The sequence below is a fragment of the Carex rostrata genome, chromosome 15, assembly GCF_964058835.1.
Source record: "Carex rostrata chromosome 15, lpCarRost1.2, whole genome shotgun sequence".
NCBI classification, from domain to species: Eukaryota; Viridiplantae; Streptophyta; class Magnoliopsida; order Poales; family Cyperaceae; genus Carex; species Carex rostrata.
Window position 1 is genome coordinate 1718833 of NC_135932.1, and position 25787 is coordinate 1744619.

At 33.5% G+C, this 25787-nt stretch overlaps 4 protein-coding genes across 6 annotated transcripts; 3 read left to right on the plus strand and 1 right to left on the minus strand.

The window, feature by feature from the left end:
- Positions 1–9963: 9963 nt before the first annotated feature.
- On the plus strand, positions 9964–13537 carry FBW2 (F-BOX WITH WD-40 2). Its single transcript, XM_078316169.1, has 4 exons — positions 9964–10172; positions 11212–11538; positions 12168–12497; positions 12601–13537. Exons 2-4 carry the CDS (start codon positions 11231–11233, stop codon positions 12929–12931), a joined length of 969 nt encoding a protein of 322 aa, XP_078172295.1. The 5' UTR covers positions 9964–10172; positions 11212–11230; the 3' UTR covers positions 12932–13537.
- A 1246-nt stretch (positions 13538–14783) lies between these two features.
- LOC144566193 (polyadenylate-binding protein 2-like) lies at positions 14784–18547 on the minus strand. Of its 2 annotated transcripts, none has more exons than XM_078316133.1 (6): positions 18260–18547; positions 18060–18168; positions 17591–17658; positions 15839–16030; positions 15555–15685; positions 14784–15122 (listed from the first exon to the last, which is right to left on the minus strand). In XM_078316133.1, exons 1-6 carry the CDS (start codon positions 18350–18352, stop codon positions 15074–15076), a joined length of 642 nt encoding a protein of 213 aa, XP_078172259.1. In that variant the 5' UTR covers positions 18353–18547; the 3' UTR covers positions 14784–15073. The 2 variants fall into 2 exon arrangements, with proteins under 2 accessions (XP_078172259.1, XP_078172260.1); XM_078316134.1 differs by having other exon boundaries at positions 18066–18168; positions 18260–18522.
- Positions 18548–18999: 452 nt separating this feature from the next.
- On the plus strand, positions 19000–20070 carry HSP23.6-MITO (mitochondrion-localized small heat shock protein 23.6). Of its 2 annotated transcripts, none has more exons than XM_078316796.1 (2): positions 19000–19332; positions 19559–20070. In XM_078316796.1, the coding sequence occupies exons 1-2, from the start codon at positions 19089–19091 to the stop codon at positions 19975–19977; spliced, it is 663 nt and encodes a 220-aa protein (XP_078172922.1). In that variant the 5' UTR covers positions 19000–19088; the 3' UTR covers positions 19978–20070. The 2 variants fall into 2 exon arrangements, with proteins under 2 accessions (XP_078172922.1, XP_078172923.1); XM_078316797.1 differs by having other exon boundaries at positions 19000–19329.
- A 2532-nt stretch (positions 20071–22602) lies between these two features.
- LOC144566771 (16.9 kDa class I heat shock protein 2-like) lies at positions 22603–23268 on the plus strand. Its single transcript, XM_078316798.1, has one exon. It carries the CDS (start codon positions 22682–22684, stop codon positions 23132–23134), a length of 453 nt encoding a protein of 150 aa, XP_078172924.1. The 5' UTR covers positions 22603–22681; the 3' UTR covers positions 23135–23268.
- Positions 23269–25787: the final 2519 nt, after the last annotated feature.

A 25787-nucleotide genomic window follows, 5' to 3' on the forward strand; every position in this document is an offset into this window, starting at 1 on the left:
CTCAGGCGAAGATGCGAAGTGGAATGAAGATAAAAAATTTAAATAACATTAAAAGTACCAAAAAAAAAAAAAAATGAAGATATAGTCGGTAACATCACCAGGTGGTGACAAATCACCTGGCCCAGCAATTAGACTGGTAGGTGCGCATATTTATGACCTTCTCATAGAAATTGCACGGAATAAATGTCCCACTTTTCTGTGCTTCAGTCCCTTCACATATCAATACAACTTGTGCGGTGTCAACAACCCACTGCACAGATCAATTGTTCAGGACAACATGTTGAAACAACCCACTACACAGATGAAAACACCATATGTAACAGGAGATCAGGAGTTACTGGAAAAAGTCTCAATCAGTAATTAAGGAGCAGAGACTTGCAGTAAATTATTATATCATAGAAGCGTTTCAAAAGTGTCATTCTTTAGGGACACGCCTGCTTGCTTGTTGCTCTCTCAAAGGGTAAAAAAAACAATTACTCAAAAAAAAAAAAAAAAATTGGATTGGCTCTTGAGTACACAATAGAAATTTGTTATTGTAGTTCACTGGCGAACTTGTGGTACTGTCATTTCAAATAATATTAAAAAAAAAATCTAGCCAACTGTGCTACCTCTTCATTCCAAATCAGAAAAGATCTTTTTTTAGAAGCTTGATAGTGGCTATCAAGAGAAAAGATCTTCATGCTAACTTTTGAGATGGACATAGTATTTCTAGACTAGATAGTGTTCACATCGGTACGTTATTGGATTGCTCCAAGGTTAATTATTTGACATTGAAATGTTGCTATCATTTGTTACTTTGTTAACAGAAAAGTTCTTTTAATAGACATGACAGTAAATTAAAGCACTGGTCTCTCCAGCATTGTCATGCCAGAAAAAAAAAAAAAAAAAAAAACTCAACAGTTGTTTAACAGGAACCTGCGAAGGAAGAGTCATGTATCAGATACTATTAGCATCAATTAATTCATGCTCAGTCTCAGACAGACATCCAGGCATCGATCATAGATGCATGCATGCATCATGCATGCCTGTAATATTAGTTTCATTTTAACATGAAGCATGAAGCATGATTGGCCACCTACAGGTATTTTCTCAAAAAAAAGAGAAGCATGATTGTCAATTTGCCACAGTTGCAACGGTAGTGGAGCAGGAATTTGCAAATGTGCAAAGCAGGATGGGATCTGGTATGAATAGAGATTAGATTAGAGGCTGGGTCAGGGAAAGCTGCGGTGCATGTGAGAGCATGGGACCCATTTTACACATTATAATTTGATTGTTTCCAGCTAACCAGCCATCTGTCATGCTCTATTTCAATTTCCATTTTAATCTAGACTTGATTCATAGATGCTTCATGCTTCCAATTTACTCCCCTCTGAACAACACAACTGGTACTAGTAGGCACCAGGCACCATAGGCAATTAGGCATTTTTGCGTTGCGGGTCTCATAAAGGTTGATCTATTATCATCAAATCATGTCAGAGAAGAAAATTTTGATTGCATTCAGGAACAATTTTTTTTATATATATTTAAGAGTAAAATAATGAAGAACTGATTTCCTAATGCAGGTTCAAACTATTTGAATTATAACATATCTGTGTCCTTTTTCATATATATGAATGCTAAACTCATTTCTTTTTTCTGTATAATGCTAAGGTCATTAGACATCTCGGTTTGTTTATTCTACAATTTTTGTTATTTTAGCATCTTTGAAATTCGGTTAATTAATTCGATGTTATGGTTTTATTTTGCGATTGACTAAAAAAATCTAAGAGTTTAATTTACCGTTGAATAATTTTAATAAAACACTTTTTTTTACCAGAGCTCTGACTCTTACCATTTGTAACATTTCAAGATAGGAAGCAGCTAACAGTACCCGGTCCTCAGTCCTCCGAAAATCTCTGGACTTTTTACACTAATCTTATAAACAAGTTCATTTGATCCTGTAATACTATAACAACAATTCTATAAACAAGTTCAATGGATGTTCTGCAGATGAAACCGCGTGGTCCCAAATAAAAACGCGTGACAGCTGTTGGGGACCACCTTCTGTGAACATACACATAGTATTCTGTGAACATAATATTATCCTGTAAACATACATATTGTACTTCAAATTATGGCAATTGTGGCAGTTGAAAGCGCGTCAAAATTAAGCTAAAGAGGAAAGGTTTTTATACACGGAGATTTTCGGAGGACTATAGCCCGAGGGACGTTACCTTTTTTCTTCAAGATAATATCAATTTTAGCTTTCGACTCTCACCGTTGTATAGTTCATGTCCTCTACAGTACCTCAAAAATTAAGATTGAAATCCTGATCGTCCGATTAGAATATTCGTACCAATACGAATTAAATGGTCCGAATTATTTCTGCAATAAATCAAATTTGAATTTTTGGAAGCATATATTATATTCTTCCTTTTTAGCTGAGCTAAAAACTAGCATTAATTTGTTTTTTTTTTCATGCGAAATTGTGAGCTTTGCCACTTTTTGAAAAAATCTGGCCATAGCATGCTGATTGCAAATGCGTATCCTCTGCATTAACTCAAATGAGAATCTTTTGAGTTAAAGAATTTCAATGATTTTAAAAGGAGTCAATCTTACACTTGCTTATAACATAGGGCTTTCAATATTAGTGCATATCTAGTTCGCACGAATCTTAAAACGAATTGAACAATTGAGATACATTAACTCAAAAGATTTCCTCTTGGGTTAATGCAGAGATACGAATTCGCTGATTGCTGCCTCTGTTTCAAAAGCAACTCTCCAAAGTCAAGGTTGTCATATTTTTTATTCATTGGAGAAGTCTATTTGTTCAAACCAGACCGGTTGCAATTGAACCGGTCCCTTAAAATTCCGAATTCGTATCCTCTCAAAAAGGAATCTTTTGAGTTAATTCATCTGGACCGTCCGATAACTTTAAAAGTCATGCCAATTTAGATCACACAAATATTAAAGACTCCATATATTATAGGCATAGACCGGATGGACTTCGTTTACAATCAAATGTCTCATATACATTAACTGAAAGGACTCTCTTTTGAGTTAATGCTGACAATGAGGACTCATAAATTCTAGAGTCCTAAACCTGGTTCACACCGAATGGGACCGATCTGATTTTACCTTTTTTTATGACAAGCTCGGGGGTAGGAATTTTTTTTTATCTCCATTCTATTATTAAGCACGTTGGGTATCCGATTCGTCAACAGCTACGATTGAGAGATGAAACTTCAGATTTGATCTCAGCTCTCTAATTACATAATTTGTCTTCTTTTGATTAAATGCATCTCTTTTATGTATAGAAGTCTAAATTTAGTTAAAAATATACCCACCACATGTGCTGCCACAAGATACGTTACAATTTAAAATGAACAAATTCTAAAATTTAGCTATATATTTATTTGTTTCCTTATTTCTTTATTTTCATATTTTTCATCTTCAATTGAGAAGACTCCACCTTTCATTTTCTTATTTATTGTTTCCTTACTTCTTCGTTTCTATACGAATCACAATGGAAATCATTTTTTTTTAATTTCCTTATTTTTCTTTCTTTGTTTCTATACATATTGGTGTGGGCAATTTAGAATATATTTCCAATATATAATATATCAATGTGTGTGTATGTGTGTGTGTGTGTATTCTAAATTGGAACCAAAGAAAAATATAAATTGGAATGTGCGTGTGAATATATATTTTTCGTATAATATGTGTGTGTGTGTGTATATCTTACTAGTATCGTGCCCGTGCGTTGCAACGGGGACATATTATAAGATTGAATAGAAAATGAAGAGGCATTTTTGTTTGACATGCACACAAAATAAAATAAATATTTAAATGAAAAATAAAAGACACAAATAAAAAACAAAAATTCAAATAATAAGTAAAAATAAAAGAAACAACATCAAATGAAAAAAAAGAGATCAAATATAACATGAAAAAATTTCTTGAAATATCATTATGATTTAATATCTAATTTTCTCCACACGCAAGACCGGTCATTAAACGATTTAGAAGATAAATAATATGTAAAGAAACAAGAAAATATATGATTAAATGATTCAAATAAGAATTTTCTCTACATATATATTCTTGATGGAAATTATTTTAATAATGCAAATATCTCTGCATACCATTTCTCTACATGAAAGTTTTACATATTCTTCATTTTCTCTCCAGATCAAGATATGATTGTTTTCATCAGCATAAGATCTATTATTTATCTATCCACAAAGATACAGTAACCCTAAACAAAGTCGGAAAAAATATAATTGTTTTCATTTTAATTATCGAAATTATATAGAAAAAAGAGAAATGAAACATAAATAATAGAGAAATAAGAAAATAATAGGAGTGGAGTATGTCCAAATTAAAGTCCTTTGGACTGCATCACCGCCCAAATGATTTCTTGACAATCCGATTAACTTTTAATTGTAATGATGTATTTCTCTATGTTTGGAACTTGAAAAGAAAATAATATTAGTTTTGTTTTAATTATGATAAGTGAAAAATGTACTGGCTGTCTTCGGTATCTTTTTTCTCTCCATACAATCATTAAAAGAAAAAAATTAATAAAAGGTATCGCTTGCCTATTTTTTTTTTTTTAAGAGAAGGAAAGTATGAAACAAATTAGCGGTTCTAATAACACCTCTTTTACTTATGACACTTTTTTTTATTTTGAATTGTTAATTTTCAAAAATTTATATCTCCACATTAAATGTATTTTAAAAGTTTATAAGAATTTGCATCTCATATTTCTTTAAAAATTAAAAGAAAAAATTAAAATCTAAACGATTATATATATATAATGTTCGTGATCTTTAGAATTGACAACTATATATTTTATATGTAATTAGTTGATAAGGAATATTCAAAATAACAATTGATGAAATTGAAAGTTTTATTTACTTAAATATTAAATTAAAGTAAGTTGTTTTTATGTCGTTGTTTCTTTCAAAAGAATTTTTTTTTGGACAGTGATAACAATCCTCGCAGGTTTATCTCCGCAGATACTGCCAAAAAAAATATGGGGGGACCGCTCAATCATTAATGAGCGTTTAAAAAACTGCGGGTATTTAACTTGAAGCATTAAAGTATTTACCTTGAATTTGTCAGGTATTAAACCCTATGCAATGATCTCTATTTATGAAAGAATAAATCAATCCATTAATTGTCCCCGCACAAAATTTCCTTTTTTTTTTAATCGTCCCCGCACAACTGGGGACCATTAAACATGGGGGGACCGCTCAATCATTAATGAGCGTTTAAAAAACTATTAGTATTTAACTTGAAGCATCAAAGTATTTAACTTGAATTTATCAGGTATTAAACCCTATGCAATGATATCTATTTATGAAAGAATAAATCAATCCATTAATTGTTCCCGCGCAAAATTTCTTTTTTTTTTTTGAATCGTCCCCGTACAACTGGAGACCATTAAATAAACAATCCTCTCACCCAATGATAAATACTCTGAGACATAATGATAAATATTTTATGTTACATGCGTAAATACTTTACATTATATGGATAAATACTTTATGTTACATGGATAAATACTTCTCAGGCATACTTGCAACTTTCAGTAAAACATCAATAATAAATACTCTCATGCATAATGATAAATACTTTATGTTACATGGATAAATACTTCTCAGACATAATTGCAACTTACAGTAAAACATCAATGATAAATACTTTCAGACATAATGATAAATACTCTATGTTACATGGATAAATACTCTATGTTACAAGGGTAAATACTTCTCAGAAATAATGATAAATACTCTTTTGAACATCAATTAACAGATAAGCATTTATTAACGGTGATTGTTATTAGATAACAGTATAATTAATGCGTAGATTGTTTTTAAAGCAATAATTAACGCGGGAATTGTTATTAGAGGAATGCATAATTAATGCGGGGATGGGAGTGGGGGGTTTCTTATAATTAGTGGGGGGATAAAAGGAAACTTTTAGAGAAATTAGTGGGGGGATATATGGCAGTTAAGGAAGAGAGAGAGCGCGGGAAAAATGGGGGGATGGGAGTGGGGGGTTTGTTATAATTATTCTTTTTTTTATGTTTGTGAGACATGAAGAATTTGAGAAAATAATTGAGACTTCCATTTATAACAATAATGAAGATTTGTAAGAATGCATTGTGGCCTTGTGGGTTGGATTTTCGATTTGTAAACGTGGAAATATTTTATTATTAATGACAGGGAGCAATTAATGCAAATCAAATTAATTAGTTACAAATGGAATGATCTTGCAGTGAAAATGTATCTTTGGACGAATATGGTGACAAGCTAAATTCAGAAATGATTTAATTGTAAGAATCCAAAATAACTGTAAAGAGAAATAAGGAAACATATTGCTAGGGATTTTAATGTGACAAATTATGTAGCAGTTTGTGTGGCGAGTATGATTTTAACTAAATTTAGACTTCTACAAATAAAATAAATGTATTTAATCAAAAGAAGACAGATTATGTAATTGGAGGGTTGATATTCAATTTGAAAATTCATCTTTCAATCTCAGCCGTTAGCGGATCAGGACAACTACGTGCATAATATAAGAATGGAGATACATACAAACGATAACACTTTTTATTTATGTTTTTTGATATCATATTATATGTTGTTATTGAATTATTGTATGATATTTGATATTAGATTCAAATCGAGCTATTATTTGATATCATTGGTACTTAAAAATAAAGAATCATCACATCATCAAATTGTTATCAGAGATCACAATTAAAGTTAATTAGAAATACATAATCATATAAATTTTCTATTAACATGTGTTTTAATTTTTAGATAATTATTATTTTCATTGATATATTTGTTTCTTATAATATGTCCCCGTTGCAACGCACGGGTATGATACTAGTAAATCATAAATAAAAGAAAGAAAAATTAGGAACCAACTTGATTGATTAGTTTTCTTTTTACAAAAATCATAAGTAACAAATAGATTATTCGGTACTAACTATTTTTTTTTACGATACTATAAAAATCATAAGTACCGAATAGACTATTCGGTACCAACTATTTAATTTTTGTGGTGCCGAATAGACAATTTAGTACTGCAAAAAAAAAATAGTTAGTGCTGAATAGCCAATTACACACCTTAATAGTTTATAAAGAACCAACTAATCTAGTTGGTTTCCTAACATTTGTTTTCTATTTATAGTTTATATAAAAAAAAAAAAAACTCCGGAGGTAGAGTATTGTGGTTTTGATGTGTCTGGAACAAAGTCGTGTCGTATCTACACATCGAAATTTCTAGACGTATTGTACAATGTTGTACAATCCTGAAAATGAACACATGTTTAACGATACAATACGGTTTGATATGATGTGCTTCATCGCGCCGTGTCAGTACTTAAACGTATCGTGCTGATTTTTCTTTTTATAGATCTTAATAAATTGTTACTTTAAAAATATATGTCGAAGCGTGCCGATTTTTTTTAATCTTGATAAATTGTTACTTTAAAAATATGTGCTAATGTTAAAAAATAAATATAATTATTAAAAAATCAGAAAAAAAATTAAATAATATTTTTTTTTGTAAATTCACTTTTCTGTGTTGTGTGGTATTTCTGTTTTGGTATAATTTGTGAAAATATTTCTGAGTAACAAAATCGAATTTCTTTAGAAAACGTGTTGAACTGTATTCATGTCTAGACTTATTGTGTCTATACTTGTATGTCGTGTCATGTCGTATTTGTATCTAGACGTGTTGTATTTAAATGTATCGATTTTAAAAAACTCTCACTCTTATTATTTAATTATTTTATTTTTTGCAAGGACAAATATTATTTGTTAAGAAATATCAGACTTTCAAGCTATGAGATAATGAGACTCAAATATTAATAAAATTACTCATATAAATTTTTCATACTATGAATGCAAATCAATTTTACAATACCTATAATCATTTACTTCGTAGATTTACTATATAGAAATTATGCACAACACAAGTACATAAATTTTAAAAATGAGAATCAATTGATATCAAACTTGTCTCTCATAAAATAAAATTAGAATATATTTATTGGTTCTTCAATCTTGATATTCTAACTCCACCCTTAACAATACTTTATTTAAGCTTTCTAAATACATGTGTTTGATCTTGCTTGCTGAGTATGCTTGATCTGTGGTGAACACACTTGACTATAAAAGAATAAATGATGAAGAATATCCAGTTTTGAAGATAATCTTGTCATTTTTGTAAATCCAGAAATCTTTTATGTTATCTAAAAATTCGAAATAGACAATAAAACGTCCATTCCTAGTACGTAAAACTTCTTGACAAGACGTATTACATTTTTTAATGAAGTATGGACTTGCGAGAAAAAAAAAATACCGACAGAAGTCACAAAACTATAGCTTTTTTATTACGTTAGTTTTTTTTTTTTTAATGCACAGACTAACCGTGGATAATCACGTTAAAATGAATACATGCAATCATTAATTGTATCATACTAGTCGGATAAAATCCTTTAGACAAAACACGTGGAGTGACTGACAAGGAGATATAGAGGTGCTACTTTTATCCGATTATCTGGATCCGATCTAGAACCGAACCGGATCCGATTAATTTGGATAGGATATGGTTTAAAAAATATAACAGGTTAAATTATGGGTATGGTTACAAAATTAATAATTTAATATCCGACCCGAATCCGAACCGGAACCGATAATGTAATGGGTAGGATATGGGTTTCATTTAATAATCCGACCCATAACCGAACCCAACCCGATACCCGTATAAATACCCGATAAAACACATATTAATAACTATTAATATATAAAAATACAACTTTGCATATTAATTTTTGCATAAGCCGTGGTGAGCCCAGTACTTTTTTGAATATGAGAAAATAGAATGCAGTGACATATTTGCTATGTTTATACACATAGATGGATGCCAAATTTATTCCTTCTATAACAATCACATTAATTTTTTAAATAAAATTTATTTCTATGGATACATCCTTCAATATTGCCTTGATATCCTCTGCATAATAATGGAAATTTATTGTTTTCATTGATATGTCATTTATAATAATATATTAGTATTCCATTCATATATATTTTTGAACCATAGAAAATGAAATCGTCATCTCTAATATTTTACTTTTTAAAAATTATATATCTTCTTCAATATTTTTTTTTTCAAGAGTTATTTTTTCTCAATCCTCCTGATTTTTTTGTGACATATACCCGGTTCGGATCCGGAACCGCCTCGTATCCGAACCGGACCCGATAATCTACAAACAAGTTATGGGTATATATCTACCCGGAACCAAAAGACTGGACCCGAAATATCTACGGGTAGATAGGTACCCGGATCTAGACCCGACCCGAATTGAAACAGATAAGTGTATGGATCGAAATTTGGACCCGAACACTTTTAAGGTACGGGTCCAAATATAATAGTATCCGGACCCGACCCGACCCGATAGCACCTCTAAGGAGATACACTAACACCCAGAGCAAAAGGAATGCGTATACTCTGCATTAACTCAACAGAGAAGTTAAGGAATTTCAACCGTCTGATTGTAAACGGAGTCGATCCAGCTCCTTCTTATAACATGAGCTCCTTTAATAGTCGTGCGGATCTAGTTCACACGAATCTGGTTGAGATGTATTTACTGAAAAGATTCCCTCTTGAGTTAATGCAGAGGATACGAATTCGAGTAAAAGTTGGTGGTAAACAGTGATTCGTTGCATGCAATGCAATTTACATGCACGCCACGGTAAATTCCGGCTCATGTATGTACTGTTACAATAACTAATGTACAAAAAGAAATAAATTTCAGAATACAATCAAAGTACAGTGCAGAATCTTTTCTGCTTGTAAAGTGGGCCCCTTCCTCTGCTCCCCACAGACAACAAACAAAGACCAGGTGCATTCATATTTTTTGTATCTAATAAAAAAAATTAATTAATCTACTGCTGCTCTTTCTCCCCTGTCCACGCTACCATTTTTTTTTTTTTAATAGTAACACTGCCATCTCTACTATCCCTTTCTTCCCTTTTAACCTGGTTTTTTCACCTCTCATTGGTTCCCTTCTCTCGAGCTCTTTGTTTCTTTTTTTTTTTCTCTCGCGCTTTCTCTTCTCGCGTGGCAGATCCAACGAGCTCGGCTCCCGTTACCTTCCTTATTTGGTATTATTTTGTATCTTTTGCTTTCCTACTTTCTAATTTTCTTCTTCTTTTAATCTGTTAGGAAAAGATGATTAGAAAGCTCAGAGATGTTTGCTTTTCTGTTTCCTGCTCAGACACGATGCTTTTTTTTAGTGAATTGAGTTCTCTTTTAATGTTCTTTGTTGATTTGGGGACAAGTGGGTCGGTGCCAATTGATGAAAAGTTTCGATCTTTCCTCTTTTATTTTTCCCTTTTCCTCCTGAAAGGAACTGGTTAGTGAGCTTCTTTTCCTGTAGCGTTTGTCTTCTTGTGGGAAGGTATCAGTGCTTTTCTCTCTTGATTTGAGTTTCTATTCGCAATGACCTTCCTTTCGATTTGCATGTTTTAGTGGATAGCCTCTGGTTTATGAGATTTTTATTTCAGCATTTTCCAGAGGTAATAGATTCTCCAAATGTATCTCCGTTTGTTTAATTTTTTGTGTGCTCAATTCTTATTTTCTCGATCTAAAGTACTTATCTTTTTATTTATTTTTGTGCTCCCACTTTGTGTAAAATTATCTCTTCTCGCGTTTAGATATTCCCTATCCATCCTTGCCACCCACTTCACCAGTCAATTTATTTTTCTTTTTGTCCCCAATATTTATTGAATTTATTTCAACAATTGTGTATTTGTTTTTCCATTTTGGGAGAAACAACAGCGCACCTGGTAGTCTGGTGTTGGGGACATCTGGTACTTCAGCTCACAAAACTAATTTATATCTTAAAGGAAAAACATTTTCTTCAAGCGATTTTTTCAATTCCTGATGGTTTTGACAATTTCTTGTCTAAACTCTGAGCTATTTAAAACTTAGCTGAATCGTTGGTCTGAAATGGTCTGATTGTCGCCCCCCACCCCCGATTTATAAAATACTTGGCTCTTAAAAAAGAAAAAAGATACCTCGGTATTATAAGCTAAGCAATTGAACCAGTGTCAGAAACATATCTTTCAATTTCCAAAATTAATCAGAACCAACAGCCTTTTTCATTACCGTTACTAATTTCTCCAATCAATTGCAAAACAGGTCTCTATACTAGACAAAAATGGGGGAGAGTAGTGAAATCAGGGGGTGGGAGGAGCTGATACCAGACGCGCTGGGGCTGATATTTCGCAACTTGTCGCTCCAGGAGAGACTGACGGTGGTCCCACGGGTGTGCAAGTCATGGGCCCATGCAGTGGCGGGGCCGTACAGCTGGCAAGATATCGATATCGAGGAGTGGAGTAAGCAATGTGAGCCCGACAAGCTTGAGCGCATGCTTCACTTGCTTTTTTCCTGGAGTTGCCGATCATTTCACCGACTCTGCATCTCTGGCATTCCTAATGATTCCCTTTTCTCCTTAATTGCTGATCAGTATGTTAATATGCATTAAATTGTTTTATTTCTGTCTGTGTACATGTACTGTGGAATTTTTTTTTGAGTAATAGTTGGAGCACTGAGGAAGTTATTTTTAGTAACATTTAATTCAATTATTTATTTGCAAACCAAAAAAGTGTTATTATTTCTTTCTACATTCTTCTTAAAAAAGTAAGTTATCTTAAAAATCGTAGAAAATAAGCTGTCTTAGAAAAAAAAAATCCAAAGTGGACCTGACTCATTTGATAATGACTAAAATTGCAAATTTTCATGAGGTCTAGAACTTCATATTTCTTTTGCGAGTTGCTATAGAGGACATTTTGGTGGAAAATTCTAAAAAATGATTGAATTAAACATCACACTTGCCAATTTTGTAATTGGAATGTTTGTAAAAAGGGCTTATTGAGTTGTTAGAATTCTGCACGATGCTGAATTTTGTGTCGCAGATATTTATTGCGCAATCAGTGAAATAATTGAACTATTCTCTCAAGGAATGCAGACATTTAAATCAAACCTTTATTGTCTTTGGCTTTGGTAATATATTTGAAAACCAAGATATCACCAGCATTCATGACACGTGTTTGGTACAAAATATGATTACTAATTTTTTAATTTTTTTTATGAAGTGCTGGGGCCTTGAAGACATTGGAGCTACCGCGAAGCCAGATAACAGACTCGATGGTGGAGCAGGTGGCCCCACGGTTAGCCCGCATAACCTTTCTTGACGTAAGCTATTGCACGAAGATGGGCCCACGAGCACTGGAGGCATTCGGTCAGAACTGTAGGTCGCTTGTGGGGCTAAGGCGCAGGATGTACCCCCTGGCAGTTGCTGACAAAGAGTCCCAGGACGAGGAGGCCCACGCCATCGCCTCCACCATGCCTAAGCTTCGCCACTTAGAGACCGCTTATCTCCTCCTCTCCACCAATGGCGTGATCAAGATCCTCTCCAATTGTCGGTAATATTAGTACCTTTTGTTTATGCTACGGCGTTTCTATTATGAAATATAGGAAAACTTGCAAAAGATACAAGTAACACTATTGCGTACAAATGAAATTTAGGGAACTGGAGTTGCTAGACGTGAGGGGTTGTTGGGATGTGAATCTTGATGAGAAGGTGGTAAAGGAGAGGTACGGCAGGGTCAAAGTGCTGGGGCCCGATGTGGTTGACCATTGCTATGAGCGCAACCTCTGGGAAGAGTGCTCCGATTCGGAATCGGTATACTCTTGGGAGACCATGGACGAGGGAGATTTTGATCTTGATGATGCTAGTGATGGAGACGATGAGATTTGGGATGACGGTGATGGGCTCGAGAACTTGGAACTCAGGTTTTATGGTGGCGGGCCCCATGCAGATGCGTTTGCCGGATTCCATTGGCCTCCCTCTCCATGACCAAGTATGTGTGTATTGTTTGTTGTAGTGAGGGTAATTAGTTAGTGCTTTGGTCGTGTTGTTATTAGAGCTTTTAGAAGGGTTGAGTTGTGTGACAATGAATGGAAGCACACCTCTTCACAAAAATCGGTTTTTGGTTGGCAACCACCTTTGCAGTTTTAGCTGTAAAGATTTTTTACTGTTTTTAAAAATAACATTTTTTGGATCAACAGTAAGAAGGAAAATGTGCCAAATGAGGTTTCTGTTGATGCAAAAAAGAAAAAGAAAACAAGAGAGTATCAAACCTTGGAAAGCTGTGATAATAATATTTTCCAAGGTTTCGGTGTAATTGAAATCATAAATGTCCCACTAAAAGTTACTGTGAGAAATACTAGGTGGTTGCTTTGCAATAAACCTAAATAGATCTTTTTTATTAAAAAGGAAGAAGAAGAGTGCTTGGGTTGTTTTTTTTGCAAAGTTGTCATGATTCGGTGGTTGTGAAGCTTTGCAACCTTTGCTTGGGTCTGTTTATTATGTGAATGTGTGTTGTGGTTTCAAGTTTGAACTTGAGTTTATTTATGTTAATGTCAACTTGAATGTTTGTATGAAGCAAGTTGCTATTCTGAAGCTAATTTTAATCTAGCTTTGTTCAGTGCTACAAGAGGAAATAGATGTAACATACTCCACCTTATCTGGTTGTCTGTATTTATTTATTCTAGATTTAGAAACATTTGATGATTTCATTTCGTTTCAAGAAACTAGTAGACTGTTAGATGGGGTTGGACACAATTATTTTTGTAGATTCAAATCTTGTGTTGTTCTCTAGATTCGGTTTGATTTTAAATCAGTTTGGAATCCACCGTGCACTTGGTCTAATCTTCCTGTCATGGAATGTATTATACTAACTTTTGAAGTATTAGATGCGTATCATGTGCTAAATTTATGTTATATGTAAGATACTATTGTGCAGTAGCATATCAAATATTTTTCAAAGATCACAGAAAGATCACATCGACAGATTATTTTCCTTGTTAGATGGCTGTAACGGTTGTTATCTTTGCAGTCTGACTTTGGTTTTTTTGCTCTTAAATCCGACAAAAACAAAGCTCAATTATAGTAAATCCATAATATTTTTACATGGAGTTACTCTTATCTCTTGGTACGGAGGAGTCAGAACTGTAATGCATCTATTTTCTCTTAAGCAAAGAATTTTACTCGCTGGATTTGTGCTTGAAATGACAACAAAAGGTGCCTCAAACACTTGTCCTAGTCTCCTAGATATGCATCTGATGAGCAAAGATCTTGTCAGTTAGCAAACCGTGACAACACACCTGACACAGTTTTAAGAATTCTTCTTTTGTCTTGCCAATCGCCATGTATTTTAAAAATAGTATGACTACCCGATGATTTCAATATGACCACGTCTATTTTTAAGTTAGCTAAGAAAAGTTCTCCAAGTTAATGATGAAGGGAAGAACACACAATAGTTTTGTCGAATTTTAAAATCTGTGATAGTCATGTTTATTTTAACAAAGAAAAAAAAAAAATCTGAGTTTTTAGTAATTTTTTTTTTATTATTTGTCCTTCTGTTGACCGTTGGCACATAGCATCAGATTATGTTTAAATAAATAGCGACAGTAAACAAAATCCTTCAGTGGTATTCCATTTTAAATGACAGGCGAACAGCGCAATTCACCAAAAGTGATCAAACACTGTGTAGCTAATCACCCTGACATGCGTACAGCCTCTTTCAATAAGTGCAACTATAGTGAAATTAACTAAAGACAATTATACTACCTGTCAGACACCCATTTTCATGTAATGTGCTACTGTCACAAAATGCCAATTTCTTTGGTTAGTTGACAGATACTAGTCAAGGAAATGGGCCAGGATTTACTATTTCATTATTCCTTGGCTCAAACATATCAGATATTATAAACGAAATAGAAACCACAAAATCACATCCTAAACGCGAACTAGCCATAGTAGACAAAATAAAACAATAAGACACTAAATTATCCTAAAAGCTGGCAAATATTTATATATAAAATCCAGAGCATTCTTGTCATATTTCGCAGATGATGTAGAGAATGTCAGGTGAGAAGCTCATAGTTTAGCCAGAGAGTAAACTCTGCTCAAAATAAAAACACACCATAGCAGAGCTCAGAAGTACGGACTGTAACGTGTAGGCCTCCGGTACCGGGGTGCTCTCCTGAATAATTGAAAGGCTTTGTCAACAACAGGAAAAGAAATTCAAAAGTGACAACAACAATTCTGGCCAGATAAAATAACCTGAGAATGGTTAACAGTGCAAGTTGCAAAGTTGAAATGCAAATGATTAAAAAAATAGGAAGCAAATCTGCTCCTTTTCTTGAGAAAAGGAGGACCCTCCTATTCTCCAATCCGAACTGTTCAAAATCGATCAAACGGCTTCAATTACTTTTTTCTTTTATATCAATATAATCTATTAAAATAAATTAGATGTAATTGAAGCCGTTTGATTGATTTTGAACGGTTTGGATTAGAGAATAGGAGGGTCCTCCTTTTCTCAAGAAAAGGAGCAGATTCCATTCCAAAAAAATAGAACCATCAAAGCATTCCCAGAGTAAATAAATAAAGGTATATAAAGAATTCTGAAACTGACCCATAGCCATAGTAGGGTGCGTAGTATGGCGGTGGCATGAATGGTCTACCATAGCCAAAGTCCATGAAAGGATTGTAGCGCCTAGCACGGTGCTTCTTCAATCCAGGCACATTTGTCCTCTTAGGTGCCACCTGTCAAAAAAGAATAATAAAACTTTTGATCTGTGTACACAACTTCATCAAACAATCTTAATTATGGGTATTTATACAGATAATTTTTAATTAGTTGGCAGGCTCAACAGCAAACATTTTTAACAAAGTAAAAGCAGAGGTACAATAGCGCACTTTGATCTGACGGCTGTGTAACTCAGATTCATTAAGGACAACAGCTTGTTGAACAGCTTCAACTTCCAGGAACTCCACATATGCAAAACCCTTTGGGTTCCCCCCCTTGTCAGTCAAGATAGTAACTCGGTTTACAGTTCCACAAGACTGGAAATGTTGCTGCAGTTCTTCAGGTGTGCATGCATAGTCAACCTACATCAGTAGATAACCACAACTTATTAGGAACATATTTACAAAAAAATGAAAACAGCATCAAACCAAATTGGGGTACTGGTAATCCCAAATCAAATTACAATGCAAAAAGGCACAGCTAAGTTGTTTATTCAAAGTAAAATAAATTTATAAAGGTAACTGCAATTTTTTTAAAATTATATTAAAAGTATTAACAGAGTTCACTGAAAAAAGAATTGGCTGACCGCAGAAATTTGTAGAAGAAAAAGGAATACTTGCAAGTATTACAGAGTAAAATCTGCACTTACACTAACTATATGCTCATTTTATCGAGCTTGAAGCACCATACCGAAAAGAGCCATATTTGCAAGTTTTTAAAAAACTGCGGGTATGGGAGCCAATTCTTTTTTTTTATTCATGAACTTTTTTCAGTTTTCCTTTTCTTTTCTTCGAAAGTGCTTCTATCATAACTCTCAGAACTTAATCTTTTTTTGTAATCCTTGGCAAGATTTTTCTTTTAATCTTTTTTTTTTTTTTTTTTTCTGTTCTTCTTTTTTCTTTTCTTCTTTTTTATATACTTTTTTTTTTTTTGGCAAACCCACAACTAAGACATGGCAGAGGTAAATGCATTCATGAGCAGAGATGATGACAAACTAGCCTGCGACCAACAATTATACAATAAACATTGTCAAGTACATTGAAAGAAATGAACCAGTAAAGCCTTAGAAAAGCAAAATTCCTAAAATGGAAGTCATCTGAAAGTTTAACTTAAGATGGTCATGCTGTTAGAAGGAAGTCCACTCAAAGCATAACCATGGTCACTGTTAAACAAATTCAGAAATAAGATACTCATCTTTACCATTCATAGTTGCATTAATGTCATATTGTTAAAATATAACCCCATAAAGAATACTTGATCAATCAGAACACAGACAAGATTAACTACTAATACTTGCATAAGGACATGATATTAATTTATAACAATAAAAGAACATTTATTAATTTATAACCTAGCATTGGAAATTGAAAAAAAATAAGACAATAGTTAGCTTAATTAATAATACTAAGGTCATACCATCATATATGACCCCAAGCTGATAGTTATTAAGATATAGAGCATAGCTATTCACTAGTTGAATATGACCCCCAAATTGATAATTATTAGATAGATATAGAGTGTATTGCTACTCACAATAATGACATCCACAGTATGACACACAGATCAAAATATGTACTCGAGATACAAGTCTGTATAGGAACTAATCGAGCTTAATATGTAGAGTATAGACTATATAGTACACGAGTTTATTTGCTATGTTGAAATACTCAATAATACGAACACATCAAAATATGCAAGATAGACACTAAGGAGGCTTAATCCGGGGGTATATGTTACTTAAGGCCCGGGCAGGGATTAAGATTTCGGGCAAAAGGAGGCTAAAGGAGTTGTTCTTAATTCTTGTTAAGGAATCAATGTTTGGAAGGATTAAGTAACTAAGGAAGCTAACGGAGGTGAAAGGAAGCTGGAGGTTTAATCCTCCCTTGCTGAACGACACCACAGGATAAAAATAGCATACTTACATTGCCAACGTAGACTGAACGGGAATCAATCTCTTCTTTCGCTGCTTGAGTATCGGCACTTGCTGGCTCTATAAAACAATCCACAGGAGGTTGGATTAGACCACACATGTGTACCTTAATCAATTACACCTTTCAACATTTTAAACCATCTTAAATAGAGTATCATTTTTATCATCTTCCATAACACATTACACCTTTATATTTATGTAAAACAAAAAAAGGATCTAAAACTTTATGGCTGTGCAAGCAATTGAAACGAAACAGTAAAAGTAATTAATATTAACATCTTTATAAAATCCATCAAAAAATTGAAATAGCAGGCACAATAATTCCACATCCCTCGATGATAAAAAAGATTTAGAGAAATAAAATACACCACAATTATATCAGGTACCACTCTCATCTCCTCCTTATCAAAAATTCCAAACAAGAAAACATATCAAGAAAAATATAGATTGAGGAAAACTACCTGTACCTACTCCCATCTCCTTCTCGACCTTGGACTGCATCTCGCGAAGAGCAGCCGCCTCCTCTTCCATCTCTCTAAGTTTCCTTTTCATCTCATCCAATTCTTGCATCTATTTACGATGAGGAAAACTTTAGGTCATCGCACAAGTTACAACTAGGGTTAGGGTTTAAGAGAGAGAAAGGACTATGAAAGCCTGATACCTTGACGGCGTCCTCCTCCGCTGGGTCCATGTCGACGTCGCCGCCGTCGACGGGGATCTCCTGTCCGTACACCTCGTGTTCTTCTTGATCCATGGATCGGGTCTCTACTTTCTTCTCTTTCTTGATCTCTTCTCTCCTGTAATCTCAAACCCAAGATCGGTGGAAAGCGCAGTTATGGATTCATCCTACGAATTAAATAGCAATAACAAGGAAATTGGGATTAACTGGCTGGGCTCAGGTGATCCTCTTTAGAGTTTAGACTAAAAAGCTCAAATTCGCTAGTGATATAATTTGTATGTTCAATAAGATAAATTGGGCCTAACTGGGCTTATGCCCATTTGATCCACTATTTTTTTTTTTTGTTTGAGGAAAAGCCCGTGGACGTCATTTGATCCTCTAAGATTCGCAATATCCGCCAGTTGAAATTCGGATCCTAAAGTTGAGCTTAGATCTGGACCGTCAAATCAAAACTGCACAAATATGGAAAAACAGCTTTGTGATTCCTTAAAAGACTGAATTTATCTCGACTCAATTGGTCCGGATCCAAATCAAATTTTGAGTTACTTCAACAATCCGGATCCAGCATTCCAGCACCTGTTGACTATTGTCCAGAAGACCAGAACTCTTTCTCTAGTAACTGGAACCTTCTAGCGGCTAACGGCTCCAGAAGCTTCCACACTCCTCAGTCCTCTATGGCCCCTTCCGCAAGATCCCGCATTCAGGCTCCTTATAAACCCTCGCTCTTTGCTGTCATTATGCCACCGTGGAAAGAAGAAAAGCATCTTAATTAATATCCGACTCTCTAGTTTGATTGATCGATTCGTGAACAATGGCAGCATTGATCGCTTCCAGAAGAGCTCACCTCTCAAAGCTTCTGGAAAAGCTCGCCTCCTCCCCTCTCCGTCCGGTTTTGGCTGCTCCGTCGATCACTCGCTCATTCAACACTAATGCTCAGCTCAGGGAGTATGATGAAGATGGTCATGTAGATCACCGCCGGCATGATGGCCAAGATGCTTCTCTCTCCCGTCGTCGTGGCAGTGATGCCACGTCATTCCCTAGCTTGTTCTCAGGTAGTTGTTATCTCATTCCTTCTCACATCAGACATAAACCTGCCATGAATTTACCCTTTTCTATTTAATTTTGCACATCAGCCATTTTTTAAGTTTTTTTCTAATTTAATTTAGTAATCTAGCACTTCTATTTGAGCATGTTTTGGTTGTGCCCTTGGCGTATATTTTACCAAGCCTTAAATTTTAGTACAAGCAAAAAACTTAATGAACTATTTATTATTTGTGATAGATGTGTTTGATCCTTTCAACACAACAAGGAGCCTTAGCCAGGTGCTAAACATGATGGATCAGATGTTTGACAATCCGTTCACCGCTGCCAGTCGTGCCGGGTTTGGAAATCCGAAACGGGGCTGGGACGCAAGGGAGGACAATGATGCAATTTACTTGAGGGTCGACATGCCTGGTCTGGGGAAAGAGCATGTCAAGGTCTGGGCCGAGCAAAACACACTAGTGATCAAGGGTGAAGGTGAGAAAGAGCCCGGTGAAGATGAGCCGAGTCGCAAGTACGGGGGCCGCATTGACCTGCCGGTCGAATATTGTAGGATGGATCAGATCAAGGCTGAGATGAAGAATGGAGTGCTCAAGGTGGTTGTGCCGAAGGTGAAAGCAGAGGAACGCAAGGATGTTTTTGAGGTCAATATTCAGTGATTGGCAGCTATAGTGTTCTCTGGTTTTTTTTGTTACTTCTGCAATGCAACAGCTCTGTTTTGTTTGTGGTGATGGTTGCTTGGTTTCGGTTTTTAAGAGAAGGATTTTTAACATTTTTCTTTTTCTTTTCGGTTCTAGAAAGAAAAGAATGTTCTGTTGTAAGGAATTCTGTTGTTGTACTGATAAAGTAGTGTTATTGCTATTGCTAGTTTGGGACTAACAATGGTATTTCTTGTTATGAAATTACTTCGATGTTTTTGACAGCTAATTGATTGACAATTCAGTGAATTATTTACACTTAATTAGAATTTAAAATTTAAACTTTGATTCCAAGTAAAATTATGTATCCATCATGCGTTACGAAAAAATATCACTGGGCTCTTAAAAGAGGGGATAATTGGATAAGCAGGGTTCAGTTAAGTGACAAATAAATATCGGAAAAATAGGCGAATGAAATCAAGAATTGTAAAAGCTTTAAAACAAAATCTCGCTGTACATTAAATATTGAAATTGTCAGGTAATTAACCACATGGTTTAAGAGCTTAAATTCACTGTCAGCTCCTCCTCTACCTCTCCTGCCACCGCTGCCTCTTTGCCTTAACCATCATTCCACTTTCTGGAGCGTCTTTGCCTTGACCACCACCCATGTCTTTTGCGGATTCTAAAAAACACAGAGAATGAGACTACAGTACTATGCACAGCGCACACTAATATGTATTATGGTACAATATTTTGTTTTCAAAGTCTAAAACAATCAATTTGAATCTCTCAACATAATATTTATATTATAAAATTTTGGAAACCAAGTTTTATATTTTTCCAAATTTTATTTACTAGTTTTTTAGATTAGGTAGAAAATTACTTGATCTATAGATTCGGGATCATTCAAAATTAGTGACTTTTTACCTAAAAAATAGTAAAAAGATTCTAAAAAAATGTAAAATTTAGTCAACATGTATATTTTTATATGAAAATTATGTTGAATAGTTCATTAACCATTTAAATGACAACAACAGAGATATTAAGTCATAACACAGACCGATCTATATTATGCACTTAATCTAAAGATTCTGGACCACTGAAAATTAGTGATTTTCTATCCATCAAAAGAATAGTAAAAAGATTTTAAAAAATATAAAATTTAGTCACCATTTACTTTTGCATATGAAAATGATATTGAGAGGCTCTGATCCACCATTTAAACATTAAAAAAAAATATTATGTCATCGCACATACCGATCGCTCTTGTACCAGAAAAAACTATATTAAGTTGCGTTTGGATTAACCAAGAATAGAGCTAATTTTGGGTTAGCTCCACTATTCTCAATTCTTGTTGATCCAAACATAAATTGGCAATTTGGGTTAGCTCAAGAATAGTTCTATTCTACTAACCCATAAAAATGTTGGGTTAGCAAGAATAGAGCTTGTGGGGTTAGTGATATTAATAAAATATTTGATTCATCTCAATTAGAATTAGTTTAAATATTAAATTAGTATTAAATAAAACATCTGATTAGTATTAAATGTAATATAATATTATATTAGATTAGTATTAAATAAACTATTAGTTTAAATATTAAATTAAATATAATATTATTTTAAAATGTATATTAGTATTAAATAAATATAATATTAAATTAGATTAATATTAAATAAATTGTTAGATTAAATGTAATATAATATTAGTTTAAATGTTAAATGTAATATAATATTAATTTAAATAATAAATGTAATATAACATCAATTTAAATATTAAATTAGTATTAAATAACTGTAATATAAAATTATATTAATATTAAATAAATTATTATATTAAATATAATATAATATTAATTTAAATATTTAATGTAATATAATATTAGTTTAAATATTAGATTAGTATTAAATAAATATAATATCTGATAAGATTAAATTATTATAAAATATAATATAATATTAGTTTAAATATTAAATGTAATATTATTATTAAATAAAATATTAGTTTAGATATTAAATGTAATATAATATTAGTTTAAATATTAGATTAGGTTAATCACTATTTTATTTATTCTCTCCATCGCTATTCCAAACATACAATTCAAACGATATTTTTATTAACCCAAATAGTCCAAAGTTAGTGCTATTCTCAAACCATTCGGATTAGCACTATTCTCAACTATTAACCCAAAAATCGCTATTCTTACACTAATCCTTGCTCGATCCAAACGTACCAATTTATTCCATGAGACAAGTTTCAGATTGTTTGCATTGTTTCCATAGGGTTCTGTTATTAATGATTGAGCCCGTATAAACTAAATCGAAATTTACTACAAATATTGCTGTCCTATTTTATAAGCCCATGGGCCTAAAATAATACCATTCCACATTTCACGAAATAAAATAAACTAAAAACCCAGAAACAAATACGAGGCTTTCTGAGCAGCTTCCAGAGAAGTCTGTTACCAGGGACCGAGTCACCTAGTAGAGATTTCTAGCAGCTCCTACACTAGTCACGAAATTATAGAAAGAAGAGCGTACCGTTTATCCCCGGTTCTTCTCTAGAGAATTCCAGAGAGATATAAATCAAGCTTCCCCTTTCCTATAAATAGCATCTCAGTTGGAGTGCGTCTCCGTCGGAAAGAAATCAAACAAAGAATATAACTCAATTTTCCTGATTTCATCGGTACTTCTCAGTTCTTAAATTTCCAACTAAACAAACACAAAAATGTCTCTTATCAGAAGCAACATCTTCGATCCTTTCTCGCTTGATCTCTGGGACCCGTTCCAGGGTTTTCCTTTCAACAACTCCCGGTCCCTCGCTACAACTGATGAAACATCTTCCTTTGCCAATGCGCGCATCGACTGGAAGGAGACCCCAGAAGCACATGTCTTCAAAGCTGACCTCCCTGGTGTCAAGAAAGAAGAGGTGAAGGTGGAGATGGAGGAAGGCAACGTGTTGAAAATAAGCGGTGAGCGCAGCAGGGAGAAGGAGGAGAAGAACGACAAGTGGCACCATGTGGAGCGCAGCAGTGGGAAGTTCTTGAGGAGGTTCAGGCTGCCTGAGAATGCGAAGGTCGATCAGGTTAAGGCGGCAATGGAGAATGGCGTGCTTACTGTCACTGTGCCTAAAGAGGAGGTGAAGAAGCCTACTGTCAAGGCCATTGAAATCTCTGATTAATTTAATTGAATTTAACTTGGTCATCAATCAAGGATAATATTCTGTGTATGGTTTGTGGTGTATCTATTCTTGTTGGTTTCTTTGTTATGGATGCTGTTGTGTTGTATAATGCTTAGTACTTGAGATGATGTTGTGATTGATGTTTGATCCATGGCTTTTGGGATGTGACATGATTGGAGAATAATGAACTAGTACAGCGTTTCGTGTATTACTCGTCATATTTTCCTTTTGTTTTTTCTTTCCTTTTATTTTTTTAAAGAAACCGAATCTCATGTACTCTACATGTAGGAAATTCCTGTTCCTAGAGTCACCGGTGTGTTCGAGAAGGTTTCAGATTTAAATTTCTGTTTCTAGAGTCACCGGTGTGTTCGAGGGGGTTTCAGATTTAATATTTAAATGTTAAAAGTGACTTCGGCTTCACTCGGCAGTAGTTTTAGGACAGAAATTTTCTGCACCGGTGATCTCATTCGTTTTTTAAAACAGTGTGAGTTACATTTTTATACTTGATGGTTAGTAGTTTTAGCAAATAGAGAAAAACACAGGTGTTATTGTTGCATTTTTTTTTCTGAAATTCTTTTTATCAATTTTCTCAAATAAACTTGAGCATACTGAATCCCTAACATTTTATACTTTTTCTTTGAAATTTTATTGGAGCCTTAGCCCTGAAGCAATAGGAAGCTATGTGGTTAATTTTTTAAAACAGTGTGACTTACATTTCTATACTTGATGGTTAGTAATTAATTTTGCATTCCGTATTGGTGGGTTAATTTGTTTTTTTTTCTAAAGCGGTGTCAATCAAGTACTTTCCAACAAGAACAATTATATTACTCCCCCATTCCATCTCCGCAATCTCATCCATACTTTCGGACACGTTGTTACACATGTATTTATCTCTCATCGTGCAAGTATTTATAACTATACTTGCAAATATTTTTTACATATGACAGTTACTGACATATGAAAGTATTAATATCAAGTATTATAAGTATTTATACTGACATATAAAAGTATTAATATCATGTATTATAAATATTTATACTGACATATGAAAGTATTATTAAGTATTTATCCGTCATTGTGCAAGTATTTATAACTATATTTGCAAATATTTTTTACATATGACAGTTACTGACATATGAAAGTATTAATATCAAGTATTATAAGTATTGGCTGTGGCTAATTTGCTGCCGGCAGCATTTCTGCCGGCGGTGCTGCCACTGTTTTTTCTATTTTTTGATGTTCAAATGACAAATCTAAACCGTTAGATGTTTAATCTATATTATAATCTACTTGGAGACCAAATTTTACATTTTTTGGAATTTTTTTACTATATATTAAGCTGGTTTGAAAACCGCTGATTTCAATGCTGCAGAAATTTACTGAAATCAGCGGTTTTCAAACCAGCTTAATATATAGTAAAAAAATTTCAAAAAATGTAAAATTTGGTCTCCAAGTAGATTATAATATAGATTAAACATCTAACGGTTTGGATTTGTTGTTTGGACATCACACGGCTAAATATAGCCCCGGCAGCACCTCTGCCGAAATGCTGCCAGCAGCAATTTAGACAGACCCTATAAGTATTTATACTGACATATGAAAGTATTAATATCAAGTATTATATGCAAAAAAAATACTTTCAAGTATAGGTATAAATACTTGCACGATGAGAGATAAATACTTCTGTAACGACTTGTCCGAAAGTATGTCATCATGGATCTTATTTGAAAGAGAAAATTACATAGAAAACGTTCGTGGTTTTAGATTCGCAAAATTTCTCATAGATCGCGAGAAATGTGAACGATATTGAAATGAGATAAAAACATCCACCTCTAAAAACGTGCATGGTCCCCCATGTGATTTGAGATTCCCCCACCCTCCATGAAAAAAACGTGCATGGTCCCCTAAATACTTTCGTGCTTAGGAATAAATAATTTCGTTCTTAGGGATAAATATTTTTGTACGTAAGTATTAATACCTTATGAAAAACAATGACAGTTGGAGTTTTTTGACATTTTGTGCGGGGTTAATTGCGGGGTGGGAGGTGCGGGGTTAATTATCAGCTTCCTTCCAACAAATATTCATAATGAATTTTGTTAGATTTACCGTGTATACTACATTGTAGATCACTTTATTTTAATTAAGGGTGTTAATTGATACGGTATGGATTGGGTAGAAGAATTTTTATATCTATATTCATTAAAATTGACTTTATCCATACTCATTAATAATTAATTTTATTTTACTCATATCTATTAAAAAATTAATTTTATTTTACTCTACCCTTAATTAGTACCGGATAACGAAGCTAACAAAATGGTAGCGAGATACTGGATATTACTAATATTAATATAATCCTTAATTAGTACTGGATAACGAAGGTAACGAAATGAATATTATTAATATAATAATTAGTTTTATTATATTTTATAAATTAAGCATAAAAACAAATGAATGTCATTCATTTATGTAATTGTATTATTAATAAAAAAAATGTACAATTAATTTTAACTACTTTTTTTTCGAAGAAAAAACAACATAAATAAGTGGGTTGAAAATTGAATTAAATATATTTATTTAGATTTTATAGTTATCCTATAGAGTAAAAGAAATGAAATGATCATTATATATACTCTTATTTATAAACGAAAAA

What these genes read in the sequence shown, in the direction of transcription:
- FBW2 (XM_078316169.1), top strand. Translation starts at nt 11,231, where the DNA reads ATGGGGGAGAGTAGTGAAATCAGGGGGTGGGAGGAGCTGATACCAGAC. An exon ending in TTCTCCTTAATTGCTGATCA is followed by an intron (nt 11,539 to 12,167) that starts GTATGTTAATAT and finishes TTTTTTATGAAG; the next exon opens with TGCTGGGGCCTTGAAGACAT. An exon ending in AAGATCCTCTCCAATTGTCG is followed by an intron (nt 12,498 to 12,600) that starts GTAATATTAGTA and finishes AATGAAATTTAG; the next exon opens with GGAACTGGAGTTGCTAGACG.
- LOC144566193 (XM_078316133.1), bottom strand. Translation starts at nt 18,352, where the DNA reads ATGGATCAAGAAGAACACGAGGTGTACGGACAGGAGATCCCCGTCGAC. An exon ending in GGAGATGGGAGTAGGTACAG is followed by an intron (nt 17,659 to 18,059) that starts GTAGTTTTCCTC and finishes ATTGTTTTATAG; the next exon opens with AGCCAGCAAGTGCCGATACT. An exon ending in GTTCAGTCTACGTTGGCAAT is followed by an intron (nt 16,031 to 17,590) that starts GTAAGTATGCTA and finishes CTACTGATGTAG; the next exon opens with GTTGACTATGCATGCACACC.
- HSP23.6-MITO (XM_078316796.1), top strand. Translation starts at nt 19,089, where the DNA reads ATGGCAGCATTGATCGCTTCCAGAAGAGCTCACCTCTCAAAGCTTCTG. An exon ending in CCCTAGCTTGTTCTCAGGTA is followed by an intron (nt 19,333 to 19,558) that starts GTTGTTATCTCA and finishes TATTTGTGATAG; the next exon opens with ATGTGTTTGATCCTTTCAAC.
- LOC144566771 (XM_078316798.1), top strand. Translation starts at nt 22,682, where the DNA reads ATGTCTCTTATCAGAAGCAACATCTTCGATCCTTTCTCGCTTGATCTC.